The 19,050-nt window shown below is 39.2% G+C and overlaps 1 protein-coding gene across 1 annotated transcript; it reads right to left on the reverse strand.

Moving 5' to 3' along the window:
• Window positions 1-898: 898 nt before the first annotated feature.
• Window positions 899-2,143, reverse strand: LOC126508626 (protein FAM24A-like). Its single transcript, XM_050154333.1, has 2 exons — window positions 2,028-2,143; window positions 899-1,082 (listed from the first exon to the last, which is right to left on the reverse strand). Exons 1-2 carry the CDS (start codon window positions 2,141-2,143, stop codon window positions 899-901), a joined length of 300 nt encoding a protein of 99 aa, XP_050010290.1.
• Window positions 2,144-19,050: the final 16,907 nt, after the last annotated feature.

Here is a 19,050-nt window from a genome sequence, read left to right on the forward strand (position 1 = left end):
ATTTAATTTCTATCATAACTTGCTTTCTGCATTAGGTAAACAAGGAAAACTGTAGCTATAACTATCTAGTCTTCAACTCCCTCAGAGAACCAATAAGGAAATAATATTAGCAGAGTGAGTAGGAAGTGTAAGCAAACGACATCCCAAAAATGTGAGAAATGACAAAAACAGCTGACTGCCTGGACAGTCACCCAAAGTTCCTCGGCAACATTGGGGCATCCATCTTTGGCCTACATACCTAGTATATCCGACACTTTTCTGTAAAGCAGGATATTTCAAAGGGCTTCCCCTCCTTCTCTTGACAATGTATGACAGTCCCTTTTGTTGTGCCCTGATTATCCAATTAGGACAACATACTGTCAGCAATTGAGGCAAGGGTATTTTCTTGCCCAGTGGTTTACTTTTACCACAAAGAAAGTAAACTTCATTTGGAGTTTCTTAGATGCTGTTATCTTCTTTGAAGTAGACTGGTGTTTCCAGAAGCAGACATGTCTCATTGTCATAAAAATGAGCCTATGCTATTAAAATATCTTAATTGCCATATTCTGTAGATCTGTGAAGTGTTTGGAGTTGACCTGTCTATAAAATATATATTTGTTTGACCTTAAAAAGATACCTAATGTGACTACATTAGATTATAATAGGTGACTAATTGCTAAGCTATATTTCCTTATTATCCTAAACAGTTGGTAATAATAACTTTCAAGGATCCGCAAATTGCATTACATTTTTGAAAGTATAACATTATTTTTATTATTGTGTGTTTATACGAAGAACATAAAACCATATTAGAGAGTAAGTAATAGTATAAACATAGCAGAAATCAATTTGAAAATTAAATTTTTCAACTAACAAAGAAATGCTGATTTCGAAGACTTTGGGTTCCGCCTCAGCCATGTCAGAGTCTTTTGTTGGTGACACAAGAAGAATGTTGCAGGGCGCCAGAGTCTGTATAGATGCTGTACTCATTATAGTACTGGAGAAAGCAAGACTTGGCAGTAATGGGTTTGGCCCGGATGATCTTCTCTTTGGTGAATTTGCGTGAGTTAACGCAGCTTTCGACATCTCCCCAATTTGTGAATCTTAAGAAAAGACACACACAAAATGAGCTTAGAATTGTCCTTTCCAGTGAGCTTCGACAGTCACGAGGGCTGTATGGGAAGTCCAGGGCTGAAGCCCATCACTCATGTGACACCAGCCTTGGGGTAAAGCTTCTGCTCCTTCCCTATCTTTTCCTCTCCTACAGTTGCTATGCATGTGAACCCAGGTTGCCGCAAGGGAGAGAGATTTGCACCCAGTGGCTGCTACAGGCCCATGAGATGTGGGAATGATGAAGAAGGTGCTAGAGTTGGCTGGACTCAGCTCTGGTCTCCACCATCTAAGTCCTGAGAAAGGGACACCATTAATGCTGACAGCCTGCCTCTCATACTTAAGGCTTCTCTCCCAACCTTCTAACATCTCTCGTCTGACATCCAAACCTGTCATCTTTCCTCCATGGAGTCTCTATTCTCTTGACCCACTTCACTTTTCCCATGGCCATTGACAATGAATGAGAAGACATGTGAGCTCCCCAGTGAGTGGGAAGAGGTCACTATCGTAATATTCTGTTGTGAGTAGGAGACAGCTCATGCCCAAGGCATCCTCTGTGGATACCCCAGTCTACAGTGCCAGGGAGGGAAAGGGTGCTCAGCCAGGGTCCTGTTAAACCCCTGAAGGCACACTCCCTGGTGACAGAAAAGAATGCTGGCACACAAGTGCACACGTGTGTGCAAACACACACACACACACACACACACACACATACACACACACTCCGGCTGAGAACAGTGGACTTGTAAGCTCTCAGTACCAAGCTAGAAGGAAAACCCTCAAGATTTCTGTACCCATCTGTCCCCATCCTTCATACCTGACAGTGGCCCCTGACTTTCCCCTACAAGAGGCCACTGTAGTGAGAAATGACCCTGCTCCAGCAGAGGGCCCAGTGTCCCATTGCAGAAGTGTTCTTCACTCCTACTCAGGTGACTTACTTGACGTCCTTGACTGCTGTCAAGACGAGAAAATAGGCAATAATTAACAGCATCATTGTACCGGCCACCATACCACTAAAAATGGCAACTCTAATCCTCGTATCCACGTCTAACATCGTTCACACCTAGAAGAGAAGATTGGGCATCAGAGGTTGGCTTCACTCCCAAATTCAGCAGCCACTTGGCCACTGCTGCCCCATGTCTCAACCCCCAGTGAAGAAGAAAGAACCCAAACATGGATCCTCATGTGAAGAAGTAGAAGTCACATGGATCTCAGCTGGGGAAGAGACTTTATTTGTGGTTGAAAAGGGATTTGAGGTAGGTGGTAGTAGCACTTGACTCTAATCCCAGCATTCGGGAGACAGAGGCAGGCAGATCTCTGTGAGTTTGAGGCCAGCCTGGTCTAAAGAGCAAGTTCCAGGACAGGCTCCAAAACTACACAGATTAACCTTGTCTCAAAAACAACAACAACAACAACAAGAAAAAGACTTGATTGTAAAATTCAGATATCAGGAAATGAGGATGACAGTAGGAAGTAATTACTGTTTACAGGCAGTGAAGGACTCTTAGCGAATGAGAAGCCTGCACTGGAGCTTCCTACAACCTTCCCAACAGTGCTTACCGAATCAAATTACTCCACCAAGTACACTGGGTAGACCTGTTTCAAGGACTGAGGGAGTGACACTTCAAAATGTTAGTGCCCAAAACTGCTGAGGAAAAAAAAAACTATTTTGAAAGCAGTGCTTTCTTTTTTTTGAGGGGTGGGAGAACCCCACAAACAAACAATGTAGGTAATGGTATCTCAGGGTTAAAAAGATTGTGAAGGTGTCCAGTCAACCCCTTGCTGAGCCTGAAATAGGCTTGCTCAGACCATGAACCAGCTTGCTCAGGAGTTTCTTGTGCCTCATTCTGTCTCCTAGTAGACTACGCTGTCTCCCTGCTAAACACTTAGCCCTCCCACCAAGTCCCCTTTTCCTGGACTTAGTCTACTATCTGAAACTGGGGAGCAGCAAACCCAGAGACAACAGAAAATAATCTGACTACAAAGCATACTTACCAAATCAAGCCGTCTAGCACTGAATTAAGGACAATTAATTTAAAGCACATGCACTCACGTGCGTGCACACACGTGTGTGCTCGCACACACCTCAAAATAGAAGGAAAAAGGTTTCTGATATAGGATGCTTCAGAAACCTGCAGTTTCTCAAACCGGTGATTTGAGAAAAGGATCTAAACAGCTCTATCACAGCAGTTCAGACAAAGACCAGCGTACTCCACGGAGGGAGGGATAAGGTCTGCCAGGGCTACTAGAAGTTACCACCAGCTCCAAGCCAACCTCTATGACATCAGCTTACAGCCCCCTTCATCACAATTCTGAATTCAGTCCCACATCTAGGCATAGTTTAGCTTCAAGAAATAGAGGCTATTTTGTATCATTTAAAGTCTACCAGTTGAGAGACTGCCAATCAAAAACTGCTCAACCGTTTCAATTAATTAAACAGAATGATAGATGGAGGTTTTAAACACCCTTGATATTATAAGCTCCAGGTGTTTGGCTCTGTTCAGTGGGCATGTGGGGGTCTCTCTCTATGTTGTAACTCCTCTGCTACAAGCACAAAATCTGTCTCTGTGGTCACTCACGTGTTCAGGGATAGCATCTGTCTACCTTTAACTTTTCTAACTTTTCTTTATCGAGAGCACAATGTTTGTGGTGTTTGGCTTCTTGGGACCTTTGGGTCACCTGTCGCTGTGCTGCCTAGTTTTATGTTAACTCGATATAATAGTCATTTTGGAAGAGGGGATATTAATTGAGAAATGCCGTACTAAGCTGTCCTATGGACCAGCCTGTCATGCATTCTCCTGATGGATGTTTGCTGAGGGTGGTGACACCACGGGCTGGTGATAGTGGGAGCTGGGAGCTCAGGCTGGGCAAAGCTGGAGGAAGCAGTCAGTAAGCAGAAATCCTCAGTGGTTCCTGAATCAACTCCTGCCTCAAGGTTCCTGCCCTGTTGGCGTTCCTGCTCTGAATTGGCTCAGGGATGGACTATGATATGGAAGTGTGGGTTGAAATAAACACTTTCCTCCCAAATTGGTTTTGGCCGTGGTGTTTGACAACAGCATTGGAACTAAAGTAGGACCGTCTCATATTTTGAATCATGGGTTATAGACTAGGCCTTATAGACTCAAATGATGCTCAGTCTCTAGGTACTGGTAGCCACCTGGTAAGCTTCCCACTGGTTCATCTTAACTCCTACCAACTTTAAACACCTGCCGTTTATCACTTATACCCTTTCCAAGGAGCCAGAGAGTACCGCAGAGTCTACATCTCAGACTGGATTGTCACCATGTGGAGCACTGACGGAGTCTGACCCAAAGGTTTTCGAGTATATCTAAGGGATTCTGGAGCCAGATCTCAGAGCATAGTGCTCTGGCATTTTCTGTGGTTCTAGCAGTAAGCTAGGTAAGGGAGGGCTGGCAGCTACTGACTAAAAACCAATCCTTTAAAAAAGGTTTTCTCCAGACAAGTGCCAAAAAAGAAGATGACCTGATGAATGGAGACCCCAGGATTCCTCTCTGCCTTAACAGAAAATCTGTAGAATGATGAGTATACTGTTGCAATTCTCTGCCCCCTGATTTTGGTCAACATCCCTTCCTCTGTTAGGGATGCTGCAAGGCTCCCTTTCATATTCTCTTCCATTTTCTGGCACTAGTATTATAGTGCAAGTTTTCCAATGCTTTCTTTGTATTAGAAACAGTTCCAGTTCTTTTCAGTTCCACTCACAGTGCCCAGGGAGCATGGAACTTCCCAACACAGTCATCCAAAATGCTATTGGCTTTCTTGCCTTCTGATCTACTTTTAAAAACTTCCTTTATTTCTTCACAGCTTAAAATAACATATTTTTTTTCTGACATTATCTGCCAAATTTCCAGCTATCCCAAGAGCATCACCCGAAATTTCTGACAGTCCACTGATTGAGACTCTTTTAGCCACTCTGGGTGTTCACAACACAATAAAGTACCAAAGTGTGCATGCCTTTAGCAATTAAAATTTATTTTAGACATCTCTGACATCTGGGAAGAACTTCCCTCCAGTTCTTAGGGCACAGGCAGAATACAGCCAGGTTCTTCATTAAAAAATACAATGTGAATGACTTTTAGCTCTATTCCTAATTGAATTCCCACTGCTCCCCGCAACTTGTCAATGCCTCCATTTGTCTCAGCAGCCTGGTCTTCCAAATTCCCACTAAAATGGTCTATTAATGTCTGCATATAGTGGTTCTTTAACCTACAGCTCCAGACTCTTCCACGTTCCTCTATAAAAGCACTTCCAAAAGCTTGAGAGGTTCAAGGTCAGGTTTATTAGAGCAGTGACTCCACTCACGATGCATTTATTCTATTGTATTTGACATTGCTGTCACAAATAGCTGATAAAGATAACATAAAGAAAAGCTAATTTGGCTCATAGTTTGTGAGTGTAGTCCATCGTGACCCAGAAGGCAGCCTACTGAAAATGATTTCAAGTGTGACAATGAGACGATGAGGCAGTTATTCACATTGTACTTGCAGTCAGTAAGAACAAAGATGAATGCTTATTCTTTCTTGTTTTTATTCACTTATTCCTTTTCCATTTTTTTTCTGCCTGAGATCCTAGCTCACTAGTAGTGAGTATTACTAACTACATTCAGAGAGGGACTTTTTACCCTAATTAAATAACTCTGGAAGTTAGGTGGCAACATATGGTAGCATATGTCAAATCCCAGCACGTGAGAGGAAGAGGCTGAGGCAGGTGGATTTCTGTGAGTCCAACAAAATTCTGATGTACATAATATGTTTTATGTCATCCAGAGATACGTAGTAAGACCCTGTCTAAAGAAAAAAAAAACCTCTAAAAAAAACCCACAATAAAATTCTCTGAAAGCCCTCTTATGGCTACACACAGAAGTCTGCCTCCTAGCTGATTCTAAATCCAATCAAGCTGACAGTCTTAGCTATTATAATCAGAGAAGCCACAAAACATCTATTGACTTATTTTGAATTATAAAAAAACATGTAATATCTGCTCCCAGACTGCAGTAGAATTCTACTGGAAATCAATAATATAAGGAAAGATTTTTTTAAAAAAAAAAAAGATGAAGAAAAGGTGAAGATTAAGCAATATGCATTTAAGGAATATAAGTTTCAATGAAAAATAGGTAGAGAAATTAAAATGTTTTGAGTTAAATTAAAAAATCAAAACAAAATATGTTGAAGGCAATAGCAGCAGTAGTTTGAGTGAAAACTACAGCACTCATGTGTGATTTAGTAAAGCAGAAAGATTTAAATTAGTATTGAAAACAACTGCATGAAGCTAGAAAAAGAAGACAAATAGAATTCAAAGTATGCAGAAGAAAAATAAACATTTTTTAAAAATCAGTGAAGCAGAAAATGAATAGAGAAAATTCAACAAACCTGATGTTGGTTCTTTGACAAGACAAATATAACTAATAATCCTCTGGCCACGCTAGCTAAGAAAAAGAACAAGAGTACAAATGTAACGTTTTGGATGCCAGGATGCTTTAGATTCAAGACTATTATATGTCATAAATTACATTGTTTTTACTATATGAAAGTTTCTGATATTACAGAAACCAGAATGGCTGAAATGAAGAGCTAATATTTTCCTACCACCATTTCTCAACATTTAAGCATCACGCTAGTACATCTTTGGATTGCTCTGTATTAGAATGCTGGACTTTAAAAATGCCTGATTGAATTGTTCACTTCGGTTTCTTAGACAAATCATTCAAAGCATTTTGGCTTGAGATTAGAAGAGAATTTCCAACAATTTCTGGAGTAGCTCTCCATATGCTTCTGCATTTTGCATTGCATATGTATGTCGATAGTACTCTCAGTATTGGACAATCATAAAATCAAAATTTTAATCAACTTTGAAAATCAGTGGAGATCCTCTGTGTTCTGAAAGACCAAATATTCAGGCTGGTCTTAATTCTTTAGGTGAAAATAAATATATCATTTCATCAAAATGCAAGTTTGTGTTCATCTTTAATAAGTGGCTTTATATATGTGTATACATACTAATTATTTAAAAATACATTTATTTCTAATTCATTGTCAACAAATATTTATTGTATACATATTTTATATACCTAGCTATGTATGGTTGTAAAAAATTAATTTGATGAGAAGGAGTAAGAAATGTGAACGTTTAAGAAGCCCAGCCCAACCCCACCATGTACTCTGTTGCTATGTTAAATTATAGCATTCAAAATGCCAGAGCATTTTCAAATTATATATTCATGTCTAATAGGTTTATCTGATATAAAATTATTATAAGTCAAGAACTACCCAGGTAATAAAATAATACTATGAGCCACTCTTTGAGCACAGAAATTTTAACTTCAGTGAAATGGGTCAAACTCCTGGAAGACTTGATTTATAGAATTTACATGTATAGAAATAGATAATCTGAACAGATTTATAACTATTTAAAATTAATCAATAAGTGATAATTTTTTAAAGAGGTTATACATGACCATCTGGGTTTCCTGGTGAACTATACACAAAGTATCAGAGAACTTGATTCCCTTCTTAACTAGGTCTATGAACTCATGGTACCATAACACTCAAAGAAGACACCTCAAAAAAAAATAAAACAGACTAATATCGTTCTTAAGTATTGTTGTCCAAATCAAATCTCTAACAGATGCAAACAAATTTATACCATGAGTACATAAGGAGAATCCCACACCATAAGCAAGCAGCATTAATGGCAGGTATGTAAGACTACTCCAGCATTTGAAAATCAAGTTATCTAATCCTTCGTCAGGCCAAATAAGTACATTATGATCATATTGATAAATGCTGAAAATCATCTGTCAAAACTCAAACTAAAAATCGTCAAATCTCAACTTGATGAAAGGGATCTAATTACAGAAGATTCCATTAAGTTTAGTGTTGCAGAAGGCCAAGATCAAGTTGATTGGGATTGATTTTCTGCTAGAACACATACTTGAAATAGAGGGTCATGTCTATTTCTTGATAAAGAACATAGAGATTCTAAGTCTAAAATGATATATTATATCTTAAAGACAAGTATAATGATGCAAAAAGAAAGATTTTCTATAATTATGAATTCACAGTTTTGGAAAAGGAAGAGTAAGGAAGGTTGGCTGTAGATTATTACAGCTCTAAAAGAGGTCAATGGGGCAAGTCTTATGGGGAGCCAGTAGCTTGCAACTTGAAGCTGATGCTGGTGGGAAAGTTTCAAGAATGGTACTCTTCTAAATTAGTAAATGGTGATGTGGATGCGGGTTTTGTAAGCAGAGAGAGATAAAGAACCACCATGAACTCAGAGAAAACATCGTAGAGTCCCCCGGAGTAATCCAAAAAATAAATATTTTGCTAAAGTATTTATCAGTATTGCCCAGTTTAGTGGAAAAGCTAAACAAAACAAAACAAACAAACAAAAAAAACAAGCAAACAAAAACGATAGTTGTCATTCTTGGCTACAAATAAAAAGTTGAAGAAACTAAAACCAATGAGTTTTATTCGTCGCATCAGAAGAGTGAGGTATGCAGGGAAACTGCTCAAACTCTAAGAAACAAATGAATCTGAAGTTACATCTTGTATCTGCTGTGTCAGTTACTGTCATCTTGGCAGAAACTAGGAGCATCTGGGGCAGTGTTTCTTAACCTGTAGGTCACGACCCTGGGGTTGAAAGACCCTTTCACAAGAATCACCTAAAGCCATTGGAAAGCACAGATATTTACATTAGAATCCATAACAGAAGCAAAATTATAGTTATGAAGCCGCAACAAAAATAGCTTTACGGTTGGGGGTCCCCACAACAAGAGGAACTGTATTAAAAAGGGTGAGAGCATTAGAAAAGCTGAGAACCACTGCTCTGGGGAATGGGCCTCTGGGCATTATTTTGATTAAGTTAACTGGTGTGGGAAGACTCATACTGTGGCTAGAGCCATTCATAGAACAGGGGATCCAGGACTGTAAGAAATGGAAAAGGCTAGCTGGGCTCTAGTGTGAATACATTCATTGCTCTTGTCCTACTGCCGAAGATATAAGGTGACCAGCTGTTTCAAGTTCATTCTGTCTTGACTTCTCCCTGATGGACTCTGCCTTGAACTGTGAGCTAAGGTAACCCTTCTTTCCTTATATTGTTCCTGGCAATGTGCTTCATTCCGGTAACAGAAAATAAGGAAGACTCACCGTAGAGCCCATTATCAGGTAGAAATAACTAACATGAGAATCTTAATGAATTTGTGGAGCTGATTATGAACTGAATGAGGCAGGACTGGCCTGAGAAAGGAATTTCTTCAGGTGACAATATTAGAAGACCCTATCAAATGATTTTACTAGATACTAGACACATACTTATTTAGCTCAACGAAGCACAATATATCACAAAGTTGCACAGACTGGGCTTTTTTCAACAAAAGACAAAATAGATCAGGGGCTTGTGTGCTGAGAAGGCCCAAGGCTCAAAATAGTTAACACAAGTGGATGAAAACTTCATCACCTCTGCCTCACTTGGTTCACAGTTGAGAGACTCGAAAAGGGAACTTGGGGTTATATACCTTAGGGACCACATAAGAACTATCCTGCTTTCCAGGAAGGGGGCAAAACCAGCCCTGCCACATCCAGCATAAGGTGTTTCATTTCCTGGGAGGAACAAGAACAAGTTCTAGAATATTTGAGTAGTGTGTGTGTGTGAGTGTATGTGTCCAATTGACAGAAAGGGGGTATTTTCTTTCTAGAATATTCTACAGAACATTTCCTCTAAGAAATGTATGCAAGGAAGGGAAATTAGGCCAGTCCACCCACCTAGAAACCTGCTTTACAGGCTCCTACACTTGGGCAGTTTTTCTTCTGAGAAATCCACCTAATTTTCAGATTATGAGCCTCAGAAATACCCCTCTGTAGTTTACTTTAGGGGAGAGGTGTAAGCAATGGGAAAAGTGGCAAACTGTTCTCTGTAACAGAAGCCTGCTCTCCAGAGCAACCCAACTCTATAGAGATTGCTCCAGCAGGGCATTCCTCCTCATTCTACTTCCCTTCAACCTCTCTGCTCTGCTTAGTTGGGGTAAGGAGAAAAAGAGAACTTGTCGATGTCAACATCCAGTGGTAGGTATAACCTTACTCTAAGACTAAGAAAAAAAATCACTAAATTGTAGAATACTGCCTCCCACCCTACCTTGGCAGTATGCTGGGACTTCAGCAGAATCTTGACTGAAGAGGTTGCAGGATTCACAATCTGGCTAATGAAGACTTCTTATGTAAGCTCAGAGGTAGAGATGAGACAAGAACAAAGGTGCTAGAAAGATTTGAAACCTGTGTCACAAAACTGTTAAACACAGCAAGCATAAATAGAGCCCAACTCCTAACAAGACGAACCCAAGTCCTCACAATCAGCTTCTTAGTACCTCAGTTCTTATTCCCTATACAATGTGTCTGGCTTTCAACACAACTACAGACTATAACTCAGAGCAACACGCCTTTAATCCCAGCACTCGGGAGGCAGTGGCAGGCGGATCTCTGTGAGTTTGAGGCCAGCCTGGTCTACAAGAGCTAGTACCAGGACAGGCTCCAAAGCTACAGAGAAACCCTGTCTCGAAAAACTAAAAATAAATAAATAAATAAATTGAATGAACCAAAAAATTATACCAAATAGAAGATGCAGGGTTTTAAACATTAGATATTTATTTTATCATCCATTGTCTATAATATATTCAAAATCAGAAAAGTAATAGTCATTGAAAGAATAGTAGCTGTCATAGGATGAGGCCCAGGAGAAAGAAAAATGAATACTTAATATGTTTGAGGTATTTATCTAAAGTAATGGGCACGTTCTGAAACTAGATAGACGTGGCAGTTGTCTACATTGTATGAGTTTATGGGTATACAGAATGCCTCTGGACACTTTATAGTGGCCATAGATACAAATTTCACCTAAAACACAAAATGTATGAAGTCACACATTCAAAACTGGACCTTGGGTTGACCCACCCTACCATCTACCCCATCTCGGTCCTGCTGGAGCTCGTGAAAGGACTAGTTCTGTGGAAGGGTACCCACAAAACTTCAAGACGTGGGGCAGCTGCAGGCTAATGCAGAGGAGCTCTGATGAGGATCCAGTGAGGATGGTGTACCAAAAACCACAGGCCTTTAGCCAGACCAGTGACTCACTGCAGTCAACAGTTTACCAGTCAAGCTGATGGGACAAAGGTGTGTACTATAAGACACGCCAGTCTCTAATGCCCCCAGGACTGATGAAGAGAGGGATGGAGAGGCAGGAGAGAAGCAAATACATTTCCATTCCTCATGTGATCTTTATTCTGTTTTGGTTTATTTGTGCTTTTTCCCATCTTGCTTTGGTTTGCTCGCTTGCTTTCTTTGTGTCTTCTTTTGTGGGAGAAGAAGGGGGACAGGGCAGCAGGGATGTGGGGGAGGGGTATGAAGGGACCAGAAGGTGAATGGAATTGGGATGCATGAGGTGAAGCCTCCAAAGATTCAATAAAAAAGTTCAAAAAATAAAGAAGAAAGGAAGGAAGGAGAGAGAGGGGGAGAGAGAGAGAGAGAGAGAGAGAGAGAGAGAGAGNGAGAGAGAGAGAGAGAGAGAGAGAGAGAGAGAGAGAGAGAGAGAGAGAGAGAGAGAGAGAGAGAAACAATCTCCAGCTTCCTGGTTCTTTGTTACAATGCTCTTGATTCTGGAAGCATTGCTGCTTTATATTTGCCCTTTCTTTGAAGAATCTAAGGTGTAGATTGGAAAGCAAATGTTGTGCCCAGTGGGAAAGCTCCCTCACAGAAGCTAAGCTGCATTTAGGAAAAGTGTTCCAGCCTCCTTGTGCCAAGGGAAGCCAAGATAGAAACTGCTAGATCTCTGACACTGATTTGTTCACATGAAGATTCCCTGGGAGAGGAAAAGGCACACTTATGCTCCACGCAGACTCTCAATTAAGAGCTTGCAGTGGGAAATAGTTTTCTTTTGTTTTCCATTCTGCACTGAGAATGACAGGGACTGCTCTCAGAACTTACAAGGGAAGGGTCGTTGTCATGTTGCCTCTCTCTCAAGCCCCCCCCCCCCAGTTCTGATACCACAGGTACCCTCTTGTCCAACTTAGACACAGCTCCACTGTGGGTCAGATAATCACAAGAAAAGCTTATGTCAAAGGGAAATAATAACCACAGAAAAGATCACACAAAGTATAAGGCTCTTCTTTAATGTAAACCATTGCAGCTACTTGCTTCCCACCCCCCCCCCACCCCGTGACTCCTCCAAACTTTGTTCTCTGCTTTGTCCTTTGAACTGCGTGCTGTTTTCACAGTGTAAAGCAAACACTTGTTGCAGGTATTCCCATTTGCAGTCCGGATTCTTTTCAATACAGCGTGAGCTTGGGCACACAAACTAAGATGAAAATGCAAATAAGATTTTTTTTAGGGTCTCCCCTTCTATTGTTAGATATGCAACTGGTAACCTAAAGCAGTAGTGACTGTTAGAAATGTGATTCCTATTTATCCAGTCTGCCTCAGTAGTGTCAAGACATGTGTGCATGCCTATGTGTGAACATTCATGCATAAACATACCTTCTTTGACAATGGATGGATGGTTCACATGCCAAGCACTTCACAGAGCAGAGAGAATTGGTTCCACCTCCTTGAAGAAGACACCACTAAAACATGAATAAGTGGATTAGACAAACAATTTTCATATTGCCCTGATTTTTTAAATTTTTCCCAAGAAATATATGTTATGTGCATAGTTTAAGAAGTCTAAGAATTTAAATTGTGTTGCTTGTGCATAAAGTTAGTAGACATATTTTAACCAACCCATACCTAATTCCTACTGCACACAGAAAACTATGAGTATCACTTTTAAAACATAGATTGGACTTTTTTTTTTATTTTTATTGAGCTCTACATTCTTATCTGCTCCCCTTCCTGCCTCTCTTCTCTCCTTCAACCCTCCTCCAAAGTCTCCATGCTCCCAATTTACTCAGGAGATCTTGTCTTTTTCTACTTCGCATGTAGATTAGATCTATATATGTCTCTCTTAGTGTCCTCATTGTTGTCTAGGTTCTTTGGGACTGTGATTTGTGAGCTGGTTTTTTGTTTTTTGTTTTTTTTTTTTTTTGCTTTATGTTTAAAAACCACTTATGAGTGAGTATATATGATGATTGCCTTTCTGTGTCTGGGTTACCTCACTCAAATGATGTTTTCTAGCTCCCCTCAATTGAAGAAGAATGGATAAGGAAAATGTGGTACATTTACACAACGGAGTACTACACAGCAGAAAAGAAAACAACATCTTGAATTTTGCGGGAAAATGGATGGAGCTAGATTGGACTTTTAATGTGAAATATTAAGTAAGCTACACTTTAATTTTACTCTTGCACCATTCTCATAGTTTTACACACACGCACACCACATCAACTAAAGAATAGTCTGTGTACCTACACTGATATGAGTTTTACAATAACGACAGGACTTGTTGTTTCTTTTATTAGATAGCTTTCTTTTAGCAAGATCTTAATCAGTAAACACTTGGTTAGTTTTGACCTCGTTTTTGGTACATCTCCCAACAATGTGGTCCCTCATCTCACTGAACCATGTGCAAACCCTCTTGCAGTTAATCACATCTGGGTACATCCTGGTGTCTTCCCCTCCTATTCCATGAGCCCTTGACAGTTCTTGGCTCAGTCACGCCACCCCAGTTCCTTAGAGTTCCCCATTGTTAAAATACTGCTCCTCACTTTCGACTTATCCTCATCTGATGAAGTACATCACCCCTTAGGTTTCCAAGGGAAACATGATAAGTAAGTTACCTGGAGTATTTTAAGTCTTCCATGGTCACTTACTTTTCTTTTGTATGTATGTTTACAATTTCATTGGATAAGGAGTCCAAGACTGAATCCATCTGCCTCCATGTTTTAGAAGATATTATATTTCAGTGGCAGAAGTTCTAGTGTATAATAAATGGGAAGTCAGAGCCGTAGGTATGATGCAAAAATCATTCTTTAGGGCTGGAGAGATGGCTCAGCGGTTAAGAGCATTGTCTGCTCTTCCAAAGGTTCTGAGTTCAATTCCCAGCAACCACATGGTGGCTCACAACCATCTGTAATGAGATCTGGTGCCCTCTTCTGGACTGCAGACATACACACAGACAGAATATTGTATACATAATAAATAAATAAATATTTTAAAAAAATCATTCTTTATTCTCTCTCTTATTTTGAATATTTTATTTAAATTTTAACATTTCTCCCTTTTCTCCCTCCAAACCTTCCTATATCCCTTTACTGCTCTTCTTCAGACTCATAACCTCTTTTTCAATAATTGTTGTTACATTTGTATACGTATGTACACATATAATCCTAAATATAACATGTTCGGTGTGAATAATGTTACTTTTATGTGTGTTTTCAGGGCTGATCATTTGGTATTGGAAACCAATAGATGTTTCCATCCCTGAGAAAGGCCATCACACCCACTCCCAGCTTCCCTCAACTGCCTATAGATCTTTGTGTAGGGTTGTAGCATTGAGGAATTTTCCTTGTTCAATTTGGCATGTCCATTACTGTCATTCTTGTTCAGATCATATCTGGGCATTCATAATAGTGAGACTTTCTGTGCATAGCTTCTGATATTACTGGGAGACACAATCTCACACTCAAGTCCCATTTTTGTTACAACAGCATTAGCTTAATGTGTGGTTTCTGAATCATCTCTCTAATTTGATTCTTCTACCCATATTTCCTACTTCTTTGTTGTCCTAATGACTTTTGATGAAATTTCCATAAATTAAGCTAAGACTTTTTCTGCTCCCATAAGTTTCTTTTTGTATAGTCTAATATTATAGCTTGCATGTGTTCCTGAATTTTTCTAGAGAATGACACTATCTATATGAGAGGATATGCCGAAAATAATGAAAGGGTAGATGTACTGGATATATATTGTGATATATATTACAAGTATGTTATCACGTGTGATATTTTACATTTGCTAAATCAAGTTTAGTATGCCTAAAGTTTTATATATTAATATAACATTATATTAATGTTATATAAATTAATAAAACGATATTCTGTTGTGGCATATTATTTTATTCATATATGTATATGTTTATTGTTTAGTAAATGAAAGCTATGTCCCTGAGTGTGTGTGTTTCTGTGTAGATACATCTGTCCATGTACACTAATGCCATCAATAACCATGTTCACCTGAAACAGTAAATAGAAACTGGGGTGTACTGATCAGATATCTCTTTTAAAAATGTGAAAATACACCTTTTCGCACAAAATAACAAAGTATAACTATACTATTATTCTATACACTTGATTAACAGAAAAGACAAAGTATCCACAGGTCTGTAAAATTGAGAATAGGTATGTGGTACTGTATGTCTCTGCTCATGTTACTCTTAGCCCTAGATGTGCCTAAAATGGTCTTTCATGTGTCCATAGAGTAGCATAAATGTATTCTCAGTGAATCATACTTCAAATTTTTTGGCTTAAAGTTATTTTAATTCCTGGGCTGAAAATAGATTCAAGTTCAGTAGGCTGAAGTCCCTATGGCCCAAGTCAACATAGGCCCTTTGAGGGGCCTCATGTGTAAACCATAATAGTCCCTTTTATAATGTCCCCCAAAGACGTGGGAAGTAGAGGATTAGTTACACTTAATGAATAATAGGCAACATCTAACAAATAGCATGCTTTTTAAAAGAAGCATATTTCTTATGAAGGGCCAAAGGACTTTGAAGGGAAACATGTTTTATGGATGATGGTTCTATAAGGTCCAGTTCCTCTGCTTCTGAAATTCTGTCTTGCAATGAACACACTCATATCACTCACAGGACTGTCCTCATGACAGACTTTCAGCTTGCCCAGTAATAGAATTTGAAAATGAATGCTTTAAAATACCAAACTCTTACTGCTGCACAAATTTGTACAATTGGAGAAAGCTACACAATGCCAAGAAGCTGACAGGTCAGTGTGGACGATAGTGCCGTGACAGAGAAGGACAGCGTAATGAGATGGTTGTGTTTGTGATTCGGTTGAGTAATAGAGTTCATAAAAGTGGCAAACTGATTCTTATCTGGTTTATCCAGAAGGAATCCAACACTGCAGACATCTTGATGGATTTTAAGTTCTGGCATTTATGTGTTTCAAAACTATTAAGAGAATTAATTTGTGTTGAGCTAATCATCTGTGATAATTTGTTAGAGCAACTTAGATCAAATGGAAGATTAAATTATTTATCAATTTGAGGATAGCTGTATTACTTCAAAGAGTCAAAGTCTTTACAGAAATTTCATGTGAACCTTGTGAAAATAAATACACTTTGCTAAGATTAGTAGATTTTCAATGTTTTAAGTTTTTACTTCTATTTTTCACTTACGTAAGTAGAAATTTAAAAAAAAAACAAAGATTAACTCGCTACTGCAATTTTAACCATGATCTTGTATAATTTAATTTTTGAGTTTCTTGGTTTTATATCTCTATCTCATGCTGATACTAAGTTTAATATTCGAAAATTCCAGATGAAGAGTACTGCCATATTGCCAACATGTTATGACTTAAAGAGCCATATATAAAATCAATATGCCACCATATATTTTACCAAGCTGACCACAAATACAAACTTACCTTCCATCCCCATACCCCACCTGCCAATCCCTCAAGCCCCAGTCAAGGGAAACATGTCTGTAGCCACATGCACTCCTAATTTAGATACACATAATGATTACCATAAATTCCCTCAAAAAAGATGCAGGAACAGATCGCTTCCTATTAAAATTCCATCTGCCATACTTGATTATGTTTCTTTTAACCAATAGGGCCAATTTATAAAATACACATGTATTTAAATTTACTTGTCAACCAGCTGTCGTGCTGCTATTACTTTTGAATAATGTTTTTATTAAAATAACTTCCTATAACTAGCATTTAGATAACACAAATTTACTAACAGCATCAATCCATTTGTTTTCAGAAAATTGGGCATGCTTAACTACTTAAGGAGAACGCAACTCATTATCTTCCAATTTGGTGAGTCAGAAGTCCAGCATGCATGTCCTTGTGCTAAATTAAAGCATAGCATTTTGCTTTACGAAGGCTGCAGGGGAGACGTTTCTTTCCTTGATTGTCCTAGCTCCCAGCTCACGTCCTTTGTTCTATCTGCTCAAGTTAGCAACGTCACAGGTTTCCAACCCACCTTTCACTGTCACGTCTTCCTCTAACCAGAAGCAGGAAAGGCTCTCTACTTTGAGGAATCACATGATTAGCTAAGTCCACTGGGCAATGAAAAGAAATGCTCCATCTCAAACGCCATACGCACAATCACATCAACAAAGTCTTTAGTCATGTAAGAGCTATTATTTTGACAGCCATACACACACACACACACACACACACACACACACACACACTTTAACTCCACAGGGCATTTGTGTGAGGAGAAGCAGAATGACCACAAAGCAGCTATCTTAACCTTTACTTTAAAGAGCAGCAACAAAAGTTATTTTGTGTTACTTGGGTGAATGAAAGAAGCGCATGACGACAGAAGCAGCAATTCTTACAGTCTTCACTTAGATAGTTACCTTGCTTTCTCTTTACTGTGCGTGGGAAGCAGGGGTAGAACACAGGGATGTTGCCAAACTCAAAGTTTGTCATTACAGGTTCCCAGTGATTCTGTGTTGAGGAACATCGAGACAGAAAGGAAAGCTAAAGATTGCAGACTTGTTGTCATAACCAGACTCAAATGCCAATCGTCACTCACACGCTCAGTTAGCGAAGAAATAATGTGTCGTAGGGATTCTCTAGACACTGGGATAAGGGATAAGAAAGAGACTGATAGGCAACACATTGTCGTACAGTTTGTTAGGGAAGATTTTCCAGAAATGATTTCCAGAGCTGGGGATGTAGAGCTGGTGGAGTTCTCGCCTAGCACACCTGAAGTCCTGAGCTCCATCCCCAGAAATAGATACAACTGGATACAGTAGTGTGCACCCATGAGCCCAGCATTTGGGATGTGAAGGCAGGTGAATCAAGGTCATTATGGGCTACAGAAGAAATCCAGCAGCAACCTGAGCTTCATGAAACTCTGTTTTAAAACATGATGTCTGAATGATGCACATTGGGCTGATTCCAGATGCAGACTCCACACACACACACAGCTAAAGCTGTGAAAGACTGAACATTTTCCTGATTGCTCTCTACATTTCTTGATTACCCCTGATAAAAACATACTGTGGTGATTTGCACAGTGTTAATAGATGATGGTTGGAAGACTTGACATAAGCAAATTTGCACCAGGCTTTTGTTAGAAACATGGCTAAAATTTGGGTAAGTTTGGCTAAAAGGCAGAGTGTTATTGAATGTATTCCACATGAAATTACTCATAAGTGCAGTATTTGTTACCATCAGGGATTACTTTAACCAAGACTAACACTGGGTCATAGAGAATAGAAGTTGCTCTCGGTTCCGTGGTCTGCCTGTAGTTTGGATCTGCCTTGTGACATAACACCTTTTAAATGGCTGAACAAACTGATACTAAGACAGCTAATTACATTCTTATAGTAAGAAAGTGAAAGAGCAGAAGAAATCTTTGGAATATTTTTCATACACAGAATGTCACCACAAATCAAGACAATTTTTTAAAGTTTTATTTATAATTATACCAACCTACATATCTGTAAATATAATTTGATTAAGAGTACTATTTTTCCAGGTTATGTCATTAGCTTTACACATTTAGGTCATTTGCTTTTTGTTTCCATATATTGTGTTTTCTTTTATTTTAAATTATTTTAATTCAATTTGTGTGCCTAGGTTTTTGTGTGGCTTTCCACACATGGAGGAACAGCCCCACTTCCACAGTCTTTTTCTGTGGTATCACTGCTACCTCCCCCCCCAGAAATTGCCTCCCAAGGTGCTTGCATCGAAAGTTAGTTTACTGCATAAATTTTGGAAAGAACAAAACTGTCCAAATCCACATTAGCATCTGCTTGTTT

The sequence above is a fragment of the Alexandromys fortis genome, unplaced genomic scaffold (genome assembly GCF_014885135.2).
Source record: "Alexandromys fortis isolate MF-2015 unplaced genomic scaffold, M_Fortis_MF-2015_v1.1 scaffold_19, whole genome shotgun sequence".
In the NCBI taxonomy this organism is placed as follows: Eukaryota; Metazoa; Chordata; class Mammalia; order Rodentia; family Cricetidae; genus Alexandromys; species Alexandromys fortis.

What these genes read in the sequence shown, in the direction of transcription:
- LOC126508626 (XM_050154333.1), bottom strand. Translation starts at nt 2,143, where the DNA reads ATGTTAGACGTGGATACGAGGATTAGAGTTGCCATTTTTAGTGGTATG. An exon ending in ACAGCAGTCAAGGACGTCAA is followed by an intron (nt 1,083 to 2,027) that starts GTAAGTCACCTG and finishes TCTTTTCTTAAG; the next exon opens with ATTCACAAATTGGGGAGATG.